Below are 14416 nucleotides of genomic sequence, written 5' to 3'. Positions count from 1 at the left end.
CGCCCAACCAGACTCCAGGATCAAGTCACCCTTGCACGGCTGACTGACATGGATGGTGCTGATGCCAGTCTTTGGTCCGCTTCGCATGGTAGCACAGTAGTCTTGAACACATATCATACTTGAGCACGTGCCATTACTGTGCGAAAGATCACCGGACCACGATTGAACGGGTAATTACCGTCAAATCAACCGGAATCGCGTCTGTGCAATCAACCGAGCTTATTAAAGCGTCTTCGAGTGTTCCTCCTTCTCCGACGTGCTTCGACGTTTTACTTTTATTTATATTTGCGTTGCGTTACGCTACTCTTCCGGAACAGACACTTCTTTATATCGGAATCGAACAGGAAGACGATCCGTGTTTTCATCATCATCCGAGAACAACATCTCCGACGCCGCCGACCCCAAAGCCCTCTGTATATCCACGAGGTGAGTACCGCAACTTGAAAACCCTTCGACAAATCCTCGAGTGGTCTCTCCTTTCGGCGATATCAATCGCACACGCGACCGACCACTCGACGCATAATTAGAAATGACGATCATCGTCTCCAATATACTACACCCACCAAGTTAATGATGTTCGTTCATACCGTTCCGGTAGCCCGCAAAAAAGGAGAAGATCAAAGGTGTAAATAAAAAGGAATATAACCTTTGAATGCACCGACTTGTTAATTCAGCACACACTCGACATGCACTCCACATTACGAGAGTTTATACAAGAAAAAAATGTACATAGTTTAACACACACACAAAAAAAAACATACATACATGCGCTCGTATATATATAATTGAACACCGCCGCAACTTCAAAAAGGTCTAAAAGATTTCCGTTTTATGTGTGTATAAAAGTTTTTAATGCACAGAAAGCCCTCCCTCGCGTGCGCGCCTATGTATGTTTGTATGTACGTTTCTTCTTTTTTTTTCTCTCTATTCGCATTCGCGGGAAATTGTAGCGAGGAGCAAAGGCTGCATCAAAAGCCAACTTCCAAACGAGCCCTTTGCTATTTACTTTCTATTCGAATGCAACGGCAATGTTACCGCACAGCATATATTAAAAATTGTAATCGCAACAATACACAATGCCCGTTTAAACCAAATATTTTCCCATTACACAGGGAATACACCGAATTGCAACATCAAAGCTCCGAAAGCCGGTAATTGGATTAACTGAACATGCATCTCAATTTCACACCAATAAATAAATATAATAATTAATACACATTTCCATATAAAAAAAAACACATACAATTTTAATTGCACTCACTGACATGACGCAAATAGAAATTAAAATTATATCTACAATACAATTTTTTTTAAATCAATCTTTAGTATAAAATTACAATCAGTTAAATTTACATGATAAAAATGCAAATATTGTAACAATATTAATATTGATTTTTTTTTCTATATAATAATAACTAAACTATAAAGACTATAAATTGTAACAACAAAATAAATTATTCGTGAATCAAATTTGTAATTGAGAAAAATCTTTATAATTGTAATGTTTGAATAATACATATTTATATTAATCGCATGAAAATATTAATTTTCATTAATAAAATGAATTAATTCATGAACATTTCAAAGATATTTAAAATAAAACTATTAGCATTATTATACATTTCAAAATGCTTACATAATTTCACTCTAAATAATCATTGACAAATGATAATATATAAATAATTTGTTAAGGTAACTACTGAACTTAAAATTAATTTATCTAAATTAAACAATTAAAAAAAGTATGCTATTTGAATAATGAAATAATCAACACTATTATAATTTGTATAATAATAACATTTTGATTATTTGCTGATCAAAATATTTTATAATTTATATTGTTGTGAATATTATACATAAACTCCAATATTTATTGTATTCCTTGCATTACACTAAATATAAACAAACAATTATAACAGTAGTTTACAGTGAATTCCAATAATTCCACTTTACAAATTGCATAATAAAACAAATAAAATAATTGTTTATTTCTATCATATAATTCATATCGAATTATTCAATATTTCTTAAATATTATATAAATGTGTTTGTTTTTCTACTCCACTATATAAAATAATTATTACAAAAAATATAAAAACTTTGAGAAATATTTTTTTTTAATATAAAGTAAATTAATTGAATATTTATATATTTAGAATGAAAACTATTTTAATACTTCAATCTGGATTCAGAATGCTTAACTAGTTGTTGAGTCAATCCTGAACTTTGATTGAATTTACTATTTTCAATTATATGAAATATTTATTTCCAATTAAACGATATTAACAAAATGATATGACGTTACGTTAACTAAATTCTCATTTAAAATTACTAAATACATTTTAATCGAGGAAAAATGGAGAGAAAAGTTCGCCTCGAAAGTTTCAATTAAACGAAATTACTATAAACAAAGTAAAATTGGATACGCGCGATGCGTCCCATTCCGAAATATAATTAATGAATTATAGTGTTTGCATTTAATTAATCAACATTGCAATTTAATTAACAATCTTTCGCGTTTTAATTAATTAAATATCGCCCGACGCAATAATGCGCTGCGTTTTTCGCATGCATTGATATTTTACTAATTTAGATGCATTTTCATCATCATCTGTTCAGCATCTATTTCGAATTGGGATTTATTATAATTATATAATACGAGTCGACGTATAAATAAACAATAATTAATCACGGAAAATCGATTTTTGTTCAATACAATTAAATTACTTAAAATTCATTAGAGTTTATGCAAATATCGACTGCAATTATATTGTTACTTTTTAGTTAAGTAAAACTGATGTGGAAATTAGTAATTTAATTAATATTAAGTAAGAATATTGCGGATACCTGCGTGTATTCACTTACTTACTTGAGAAGATGGTTTGAAATGTGGTTTGGAAAAGTAATTTCATTAGAAACTTGATTCCTTGATGTGGTGTAAACTTGTACAGTTTAAGCCCGTTAATATAATTGAATTTTGCAGTAACTAAAGTTCAAGTATCTCGATCTGGATGATTGCTGCCCATCTTTTGTTTTTTGTTTTTAATATAATAATAATTTGTTTAAATTGTAATTAATTAATTAATTAATAATGAATGGTTATCTTTGAATGCGCTTTTCGATCGCAGCGGTTTGTTTTAATTAATGAGAGATATCGGATTTGATTGGGTTGATAAGTGAGCGTATATTCCTAAATAGGAATGAAATGTAATTGAATATAAATGGTCGCGGTAACCAGAAATTGACACATAAAATACAAATCAATCAATCGACTTTTGTAATCCGATTGAGGTGTCAAAACATTGGACGTCTGCATAATAACACCTAGTAACAATGAGATAAATGGAGGAGGAGTGTAGAACGCAGGTGGCGATGATGCCTTGTGCTACTGGCACTTCGACGTTCGAGGAATGGAAATAGAAATAAAAGTTTGTATATCAAATTAAACGAAAAAAAAGAAAGAGTTGTATGTAGTGGAGTATGTAGTGATCGGTGATATATGATGGCTTTGCTGTAGCGACAATTCTCCGAAGCTATTGTTCCCAACGGGTGGTCGGCAACCGCTCTGCGTAAATGAAGACAAATTCGAAACGTCTGTTGCTTCCCCATTGTTCGCTGATTGCGATTGATACATAAATAGAATAGACGGAATAGTGCCGAATCACCGCATTCACCGGACTCTCGGGTCTTTGTTTCTTAATAATAATAATAATCAGACGGTCGGCTTTTGATTGTTTCTAGGTGTCCGCAATAGTTCAGGCTGGGAGCAACATCCGGACCCGTCCCGACTCCGGGCGGGTTTTCTCCCGTCATCTCTACGGCCAAGACACTGTCGCTGCGTGATCCCACCTGTACGGAGACCTTCTGGAAGATGCCACATAAAGGTAATGTTAATCTCATCCTTACTATATACTATATAATCCTTTCTCTGTCTGCTACCGTTCTAAGTGCGTCATTTGAATAGGACCAACTTGATCTTTGCTCAAAATCAACAACTACCTACAATTTTTCAAGAATTCTCAAATACTCTCTCAAAAATACAATTTTGTATTCATACAAAGAAAAATATATCTAATATTAATCGAATTGTTTAGTGCATTCTTATAATTATTGAATATTAATAACAAAATTGTTTATTTTTGTAATTTTTCAAATAAATGTAAATGAATTGTTTCATGTTAACATAACATTGAACTGAGCAGCTATTGCATATTCATGAACTTCCATCTCCAATTATCAGGTATAAACTTACAATCCCGTATTACAAACTATTATAGTTTCGGACAATTTACAATAGATTGTTTAAAACCATTGAATACATTTCAAAATTATTTTATTAAATTTATATAGCTCGAAATTAATAATTGTTAATTTTATATTTTAAACAAACAAAATATTAATATTGGTTTTTATAATTCCTTTTTGTAAGTATTTGTATTGTACAATAATTATATTGTTTGAGACGTGAAAAGTATTGTACATTTTAAATGTAATTTATTGAGAATGAAACATTTTTTTGTTGTTGTCTTAATCCATTTAATAAAGTTTATCAGCTTAATTGTATTCATTTAAATATGTAAAGTTTATGACTTTTTCTCAATTCATTTAAAATATTCCTAAACAAATCAAGGTTAGAATGATACAGAAAAAAAAAAGGTTTGTGCGACGTTGGATGATATGCAATCATATTTCATTGCTCATTTTTTTATATTCTCGTCGAAATGAAAATTGCTGCCCATTTCGCAACCTGCGGTGACGCACAATTTGGGGGTGTGCTATTCGTGGTGTGAAATTCGTAGCATAGTTATCATCCTTTTGTTGTGTCGCCGTTGAAATATTTCAGGGATGCGGTTTTCTCAAATCACACTCGTACGCACACACACACACTCATACATAGCGACCCCCTTGAACCTTTAAATAATCGGTCTCCCCTGTATAATAGCACCCCCTCTCGCACAATATAATGAACATGCTGCGGTCTTTAATCAAGCTGCAATTAACTCGAGGATTTTTTTTTTAGCTTACACCCTCTTCTCTCTTCTCTTCTCACATACATATACGCATAACGATCGAATTAATATACAGCCCACGTAATATCCGATTGACGACGACTTGTATACTTTATGGCGGTCGAAAAAGACATCGCAATTACATGGCGTAGGCCCAAATCCCCTTAATTCTATTTCATCATTGATCAATCTGCATGAAAGTGAATCATCATCGTTCGAACAAGAACATTCATTTGCTAATTAAAACAATAAGAAAAGTGACAAAAGTTACAGTTATAAATATTTTGACAAAATAATAATGAATTTATAACATCTATATGTTTTTTGCACAGCATTTGATATTGGTACTTAGTTTCGCAACATACAAAAAAAATACGATCAATTATACGAAGAAAAGAATTATCGGGGAGTTTGAGGAAAAAAAGTTCAAGTGGTGGCCACTGTTGTGGACTTTAAATAGATTTCCCAGTGAATGCGATAGAAGCGAATCCCTTTTCCCAATTCTCCTTTTTTTTCTTCTTCTTCTACTTCTTTTCCTTCCTTTCATTCATTCTTTCACATTCCTTGGTCCTTCCAATACATACACACATCTATATATGAGGATGTTATTTAATTGGAAATGTGTTTGTTGCACGAAATAGGATTTATATTTATTTGAATGGGCTTCCTGAAAGAGGCATTGCCATTCGAGTGTGCATTTCGAGTTTTCTGAAGAAAAAAAAAGGAAATTAGAGAGAATTCCGCAATGTGGTAGAGAGTTAATATGATTTTGGTATATATATATATATAAATCAGAAGTGGGATGTGTGAAATAAGAAAAGAGAGTCATCTCTCGCGTCTCTGGTAGCTATGTGCAAGTGGAACAGAGAAAGAGGAAAAGATAGAGAGATTCTGTGTGTGTGTATATATATATATTCACGTGGGTGTTGAGTAGAAAAGTGCAAAATCTGAGGGCTTGCGACAATCGCGTTTCACAGTGGCTGGTTCCAATACAGGAACGACGCACACACCTGTGATGCGCGTTTCCAGATTGTGTATATCGGGGGTGGCCGACCGATATCGTTCCAATATATATACATATATACACATTCATGCATGTATGTATATGTAAATAGAAGTGTTGATGCATAGGTGTGTGTATATAATAACCATTAGCGGAAGTCACATTTCAGGAGGTTGTTAGTAAATTAATTAAATTCTTGATATAAATAATAATGGAAGTATATGCAGAGATAGAGAGTAGGTGAGAGATAGATATACGTAGTAGTGTCATGCATATCGTCGGGTGGCTGGCGGGCGTACGGGTTGGAATCATTAATTCAGGTCTGGTCGACTTTGCTGTCACCATCTTGCCGGTTTAAAGAGGCCCCACTCCTCGCTTTCACGTCTGGGTACATCCTCAATTCTCCATGTAATGTTAAGGCTAATGCAATTTGAACGCGAGTGTCGCGAACTCACGGGTTACCGAGTCAACAAAAGGGACGCCATTTTCACTACTTTCCCCGCCAACCCATCCAAGATGAACGCCACCGCCAACACCATGCAAAAAACCACCCAACCCACCCACCTACCAACGCGTCTTTTTTCTCTCTCTCTTCGCGAATTATGAATGAACAAATGCGAAAGACGTAAAACACATTAACATTTAATACCTTTTGCATCAATAGTTAGTTGAAAGTGGTTTTATTCGCAAGAGGATCTAGCATAAAAGGGGTTTAAGTGCGTTATAATCCGTCGGTACATTAGTGAATAGAGTAAAGCGAAGCTAAGCATGTATGTTGAAGAGAGAAACAGAGAATATGCTAGAGAGAGAGATAGTGAGAAATATGTTTGCACACGCGAAAGTTTCAAAGTTGGTCTGGAAGTTCAAAGCACTAAAAGCGAAGAGCGTTTTATTAATTAACAAATTACTTTCAGAAGAAGATCTAATGCATCATGCAGCCATGAGCCAGAACGCGATCTTCGGTTGCTCGACGGCCGGACACAGTGGCATCAATCAATTAGGTGGCGTTTACGTGAACGGTCGCCCGCTTCCGGATTCCACGCGGCAGAAGATCGTGGAGCTGGCACATTCCGGTGCTCGGCCCTGCGACATCTCGCGCATCCTGCAGGTCTCCAACGGATGCGTCTCGAAGATCTTGGGAAGGTAATCATCATCACCGTTCAACAGTCATCATGATGCATAACGATCTATTTAATCTTTCGCAGATACTACGAGACCGGTTCAATTAAACCGAGAGCGATAGGAGGTTCCAAACCAAGGGTAGCGACGCAGCCCGTCGTCAACAAGATCGCAGATTTTAAGAGGGAATGCCCGTCGATCTTCGCATGGGAAATCAGAGATCGATTGCTATCAGAGGGTGTATGCAATAACGACAACATTCCAAGCGTAAGTATCCTTCAACCTATCTCATCTTATCACCATCTTACCCTTATAAAATGCGACAAGCTGTATTTTGTTTATAAACACAGATGCAAACGTATTTTACCTATAACGTGCAGAAGTCGCCCCCGGGCCTCTTGTTTGTGTTGCATGTCGTATGTCAACGCTCCGCAAACTCTATTAGTGACAAGATCTACTGCAATGTTTGCACGTACGCGACTACCCCTAAGTACACAAATAACCAAAGAAAAGAAACATCTTCACTCACAGACGGTTGTCCCTGATGGAGGGATGAATGACAAGTAATTGGATTTTAAACCGGAACGCCTATACGGTTTTCATAGAAACCAGACGACGGGCAAAAAAAAATAAATAAATAAATAAACAGCTCCGAGTCGTGTGCATCCTTGGCGCCATTTTCTCGCTGTCCAAAAGTTCATCCCTCTTTTAATCGGACCGGTAAGGCGCAGACAGTTAGAGGGCCGCGTTTCCACGCAATGCGTATCGCAAATATCGATGCGGAGGAGGCACGCGTGCGCAAAACAACCCTATATATACCATATTTCAATATTTATTTTTCCCCCGAAAAAAAATAATAATAATGAAAGTGAAGACAAGTCAATTAGACACAAACTATAATAAACTAAATAAACGCTTATTGAAAGATACGCAAGATTTTCATTCATAGATTTTAAATTCTTATCACTCGGATATTTTAAAAATAATCGAAGCTATCGTCAATATTGAAATATTTACAATATTCTCATTTAAGAAAAGAACGTAATAAATTATAATTTTAATTTCACCTTTGTTAAAGTAATATTAGTTCAATTTGTTGATGCGAGGTGTGCGATGTGGTTAATAGAATGTGGATGAGCCGTAGAGTTTCGTTGCGAAACGGTAGTTCCGTTTTTCACATAAATAGTGTAAGGGGTAAAAGCAGACATGATAGGTCAAACTATTCGAGTGCAATCGAACGTGAAAAGGAAATGCTACTGTAAGAACGAAAACGTCTGTAAATGGGGCCGTTTCAGCGCCCCACGTCTATATATATCGACTATTGCTATATATATATATATTTAACATGATCTTGGAAGAAATTCATTAAACTGCTTATTTTATGTTCGCCGCCTGCCGCCCAGTTTCCGTAACCGCAATTTCCCTCTAACGTACATATTTTTTGTTTCCTTTTACATTTCCGTGGTTTTTTGTTTTTGTTTTGTTTTTCATATAAAACTGTACGTCGAGTTACCTTGTTTTATGTCTCCTGCAAGTCGTCCACCATTTTCTGTAATCTCTATCTATTTTTATAATCCCCTCGGTCGCGTTCCAACACACCTCCCCCAACTGATGGTTGGTTTCCTTGGCAACTAGACCCCCACATACCGACGCACACACAGAAATACACACACACACACATACAGAGGGAGTGAGAGAGAGAGAGATAGGAGAAGGACCAAGGCCTCAAAAACGAGATGAGTTCTTGCGGTGTTTACCAGTACTGCTGCGACCAAAAAGAAAAGCGAAGCGAAGAAGAATCAAATACATTTAAATGAAAATGTCCATCCTGTTATTTCATTTTTGTTGGTTGCTGCTGTTATTAGTATTTGCTGAAATGCAAATTTTTTCAAGTCATTGAAAATTAGGGAGCGGCGGACCGCGCAAACACAATGAGCGATTTTTGGCCGACGATTTCGGAGGTTTTAAATGGTGGAAACGCAATTAGGGTAATGAAATTAATGTAAATATATGTAGAGCGTGTGCGAGTATTGTTGGAACCACATGTCATCGGGTCCTTCTGTTGGCGACAGAGATCAGATCCAGATATTGATATCGGAAATGCGATTGCAGTCATTGTGTAGTGGCTTTTTTCCTCCACTCCACGGTTTCTTTCTTCCCATTTTAGTTTGGATTTATATAATAATGTTTTTTTTTTTGCTTCAATGCGAGGGTACGAAGCTGAGGATGGTTCTGATTTATGTGTGTATGCGTTTGCAATTCATGAAAAAAAAAAAAGTGGGGCGGCGAGTATCGTAAAATAAAAATTGGGGGGGCGCGCACGAGAGGAGGCAGCGAAATTTTTTGAATGAGATCAGCTAAGCGTGTTGCACAATTCGTGATCGGTCATATGTGAAATAGCCCTGGTATTGAGGGACGACGGCACCGAACCCCTCCACACGCTACCCCCGGTCTTCCTACGGTAATAACGGGAATTTCAAAATGAACTCAAAAGAAATTTATCGTGAAGCGTAATTGAATTTCTGTGAATTAAATTGTTCAATTTATGAAACCGCGCTGATTTCCCTTTCGGTAGACCGCGCGTGATTGTTGGCCCCAGGGCACGAGTCAACCACCCCTAACTCCCTCAGAGACAATACAACCTTTATGATAATTGAAAAGCCAGGCGTGGAGGGACCTGCGCGCCCGCGCATTTCGTTATTTATAATTTGCTTCGGTATAAATTAGTTATTGTCTCTGTAAATTGTTGTTCGTCTATCGTCTATCATCATCTTTTTCCGTTTTTCCGTTCGCTCTTCCTTTTGTTTTGCTTCGCTTTATGGGAAACAGGCGTATGCAAACAATGTGTAGCAGATGTAGCGCACCCCTTGCTAATCCCCATTACGATGACCATTCTACGTAACTATCCGACCGGAAGGATAACACCTCGGCCCGTGCGTTATTAGCTTAAACTAAATCAAATAAAAACCGCTGCAGCTGATTTCACGTAATTCAATATTATGTTTCCATTGTTATAGGTATCGTCCATAAACCGCGTCCTCCGCAATCTTGCTTCTCAAAAGGAACAGCAGGCTTCAGCTCAGAACGAATCCGTCTACGACAAACTGCGTATGTTCAATGGACAAGCACCAGGATGGGCATGGTATCCAGGAACGCCAACCACGCCGCATCTCAGTTTACCACCAGCACCTTCAGCGCTAACTAGTCAAATCACACGAGACGATCTCCAGAAACGAGGTAAACATCTCTTATTTATATACACACACAGCCGTACATCTACTCTATATAATATATAGTATATGTATATACAAACGTATATACATAATTATGTAAATTCTGAAATTTCGTCTGTGGAAAACATAAACAGGGTTGGTAGGGAAGTTTAAGAGGGGGAACTGCAATAGGATCAGAAGATGAAATAAAACAAGGAGAATGAAATGGCGAGGGTGGATATGAAATGGGGTGGAGTTTACAGAAGCGGAAGTAAAGAGGGATACGGACGGGTGGTGGGAAACAGTGGAAGAAGACTCTTGCGCTAGAATGACTGGATCTATCTCTGATACTGTTACACTTTTGTTTTCAAGATAATTTTTACAACTTTACCTCCTCCTCGGGATCGCACACGCAACAACAACAACAAAAAAATACGGAGCAGGCCAAATTAACTTCTTCTTTTTTTTATAGTGTCTTCTTTTTATCTCATTCTTAGCCCAGAAAAGCCCTATAGAACATTTCCCCCCATTTCCAGGCATAAAATGGATGAACAAAAAAGACATTGTTGTTAATGTTACTTCTTACTTTCATATTCGCATAAGACAAAATAAACGATCAATATTTTCTCTTAATTAAACTAAATTAAAACACATTCAATATTTAGATATTCGATAATTATATATTTTTAATAAAATTATATAATATAATTAATTGATTTGTGCAGTAGTTTAGTGTTTAAATATAAGAACTTGCTTATATGTTATTGTTGTATGAATTTGGTTTGATAATCATTTGGAGAAGTTGAAGTTATTATTGTGCGGTTGTCAAGTGTTAAGACATAATTTACCGCCAACACAATTACCAGTTTAGATTGGGCAGCGAAAGTTTATCCGCGCGGAAGTTATGTTCATTTTGGAGCATCGTCCCTCGCCAAACTGAATTATTTTAAATACATATTATATTTCTCCCCGGGCCGCCCTTCATTCTCTCTCTCTCTTTCTCTTTAACGCACACATGGATTTAGCGCGTTTCTCCCTCTCGCTTAAAGCGCCCACATAAATCAGCCGACATAATAAACCCGGCAAAAATCTAATTTAATACAAAGAGCAAAGGCATATACAGAGAGAACTAAATGTGTAGAAGAGGAAAACGCAGGCTAAATATTTATATGTTTTTTTCCCCGCAACAATTTCGAACACCCTTTATTTTTTGATGACTCAAAAGGAATCGAAGCCGTCGATGCGGAAATTCGTTCGGAGCGCAAAATAAACAAGTGTTGTGTTAATCAAGTTTAATTTTTATCTTTCAGCTGAGGTCTTGCACGAGAACACATCCGACGGCAACTCCGAGCACAACTCTTCTGGAGATGAAGACTCGCAACTTCGTCTGAGGCTGAAGCGGAAGCTGCAAAGGAACCGCACTTCTTTCACCAACGAGCAGATCGACAGCTTGGAAAAAGGTAGTGCGCGATTTTTTGCGAGTTATTGAGTGTTAATTTTTAAACGCAGACAATGGTTTGATTGCAGAATTCGAGAGGACCCACTATCCGGACGTGTTCGCGCGGGAGAGACTAGCTGAGAAAATAGGATTACCTGAGGCACGTATCCAGGTAACATATTTTTTTTCACACAAAATCTGCAAGCCCTCGCTCGATCATCCGTATACGTAGACATAAATGTTTGCCGAGTGATGATGATGTCTCTCGGTCTGTTTGCAGACGGGGTGGAACCCCAATAAAATCTTGGGCAAATATTAATGGGTTTATTAATAAGGAGCGCGTGCACGAGCTGACGTTTTTCGGGTTGTTATTAGTTGGGGGTTGTGATCTTTTGTAGAATAATATTTATCATTGTATGCAAATAGAAGGATTCGCGGAAGGGAGATCGCGAGGGTTGAGAGAGAGAGAGACACAGAATGAATGAATGAATGAGTGAAAGAGAATGAGAGGCGGGATGGCGTTTTGGTTGGGCTTGGAAAATGGGCAAACAGAATCGCTGTGTATAGTGGATTGAAGCAACGTGGTGTTGACGCATGTTTTCAAGGCTCGTTTGTCGGTGGTATTGATCTCGCAGTGAACGAGTGCCGAATTTGGTTCTTTGCAAAATTTACACTCCAAACATTTCCCGGAGTAATTTCGCGGTGTGCTACGAAAAATAAAGGAAGGAACTGTGGGGGGACGGAGCGGGGGTGTTAGCGAGAGCGAGAAGGGAAAAAAAAAAGTAGAGATGGAACGGAGAGAAGGCTATTACATAGCATATTTGTCGTCGTGTGTATGTGCGGGGTGAAAAATGACGTCGGTTCCTTCCCTTCTTTTTTCCCTTCTAGTGACATACACACATACGTACACCGGGAAACGTTTCTTTTATTTATGTAGCGGGGCGATGACATAGCCAATATTGTGTGGGCTGACCGTTTACATTAAGCACGCTTACTGGTCACAGTTACAATCTTTTCCACGTCCCCGGAAAGCGATAAATCAAAACGCAATTGGTCCGATCCAAATAGCAATAGCAGCAGCAGAAACAGTAGATGTGGTAATAATAATAATAATGATTTCCTGGTTTGGTTTCAGGTCTGGTTCAGCAATAGACGTGCAAAGTGGCGTCGCGAAGAGAAGCTGAGGAACCAGAGGAGAGCCGTGGAACAGGTCGCAGTCAGCCCACCGTCGTCAGCTGGAAGACTGCCCATCAATTCGGGATTCAATTCGATGTACTCGTCGATTCCTCAGCCCATCGCCACAATGGCCGACACATATAGGTATGATTAAATCCATCAACACGCAAACTAGCCGACGGATTAATTAATTTCAGATGTAATGGCTTGTAATGCATTAACTTAATGCTGCTGCGCCTGCACTTTACAACTTGCCTTCCGCCAATTTACATATAAATAAGTGTTTATACACACTCGCGCACCCACCCGAACCCATTTCAATTTACAATCATTGCCAACAACTAAATAGTGGTGGAAATGGTTGTGCTGATACATTTCACAGTAGCCGAAACGCTTTCTTTCATTTCACCTAGCATCGAAACAAAATCAAAATGAAAGAAGAAAAAAAGAGTGAAATAAAATAAAGTTCGAAGCGAACCCTCGACTCGTAGTATCCTGCTGCGACTAAGTAGCAGGATTGAAGCGGTCGACAGGCTAATCCCTAGGCCGGCCGCTGACGTGACGTGACCGCTGCAAGCATGTCAAGTCGCCGAGATTCCGACAGACACCTTTGTGTTTGTATAAGAAACACATACAGACGTTGAATTCTTATACATATACATATATATATATCTGATAATGTAGTTCCACGCATTTTCTCATCGGTCTTTCTTTCTTCTCTTTTCGTGTTGCAGCTCAATGTCCGGCGGTTTAAGTAGTAGTTGTCTCCAGCAGAGAGATCCCAGTGGATATCCCTACATGTTCCACGATCCTCTGCATTCCCTCAGCTCCTCGTACAACTCGAGGGCAGCCGCCGCCGCCTGCAATCCAGCAGTGGCACACGCACAGCAGACAACGCATCCAGCATATGCATCATCTGCCACACCAACGTCTGTACCATCCACTGGAACTGGTAAGTTCTTCCTTTACCACTACTAATTTAGTTTTTCACTTACGTGCTGCTACTCATTAATCATCCTGACACGCATCAAATGATTAAAAAACAAAAGAGCCTATTTGAATGTTTAATTTTTTATACGATTTAACACTCCCGATACGCCAAAAGCAATTTGTTTATGTGATTTTATTTAATAATTGTACTTAATAAAGAAAAAGAATCAAGATTTGTCTGTAATATATAATATATTTTCATACTATGTAATAAAGTTGTATATTCATAAATTTACTTTACATTTGCATTATTAAAGAGTTCCAAAACCAAAACCAATTTATCCCACATTTCCGATTTGGAACAATAAATCTTAAGAATAAAGTTCAGAAAATTAGGAAAATCAAAGATTCATTTATTTTTGATTAAATAAAAACATTATTCAATGGAAAATAATATAATTCATAGTAATTAAAGATTTAATTAAACTAAAATAAATTTGATTCAATTGAATTATTATTTGAATTGTAT

The 14416-nt window shown here is 37.2% G+C and overlaps 1 protein-coding gene across 5 annotated transcripts; it reads left to right on the top strand.

Annotated features, from left to right (window-relative positions):
* Positions 1-43: 43 nt before the first annotated feature.
* Positions 44-13970, top strand: LOC108561319 (paired box protein Pax-6). Of its 5 annotated transcripts, none has more exons than XM_017919201.1 (9): positions 44-426; positions 3742-3884; positions 6930-7155; positions 7218-7398; positions 10149-10368; positions 11654-11803; positions 11853-11953; positions 12917-13101; positions 13692-13970. In XM_017919201.1, the coding sequence occupies exons 2-9, from the start codon at positions 3872-3874 to the stop codon at positions 13933-13935; spliced, it is 1320 nt and encodes a 439-aa protein (XP_017774690.1). In that variant the 5' UTR covers positions 44-426; positions 3742-3871; the 3' UTR covers positions 13936-13970. The 5 variants fall into 5 exon arrangements, with proteins under 5 accessions (XP_017774690.1, XP_017774716.1, XP_017774707.1 ...); XM_017919227.1 differs by having other exon boundaries at positions 6927-7155; positions 11871-11941; XM_017919218.1 differs by having other exon boundaries at positions 6927-7155; positions 11871-11953.
* Positions 13971-14416: the final 446 nt, after the last annotated feature.

The sequence above is a fragment of the Nicrophorus vespilloides genome, unplaced genomic scaffold (genome assembly GCF_001412225.1).
Source record: "Nicrophorus vespilloides isolate i.1.1-1 unplaced genomic scaffold, Nicve_v1.0, whole genome shotgun sequence".
NCBI lineage: Eukaryota > Metazoa > Arthropoda > Insecta > Coleoptera > Silphidae > Nicrophorus > Nicrophorus vespilloides.
The sequence above is the reverse complement of the archived record's forward strand: the minus strand, read 5'-3'. Positions and strand labels throughout refer to the sequence as shown.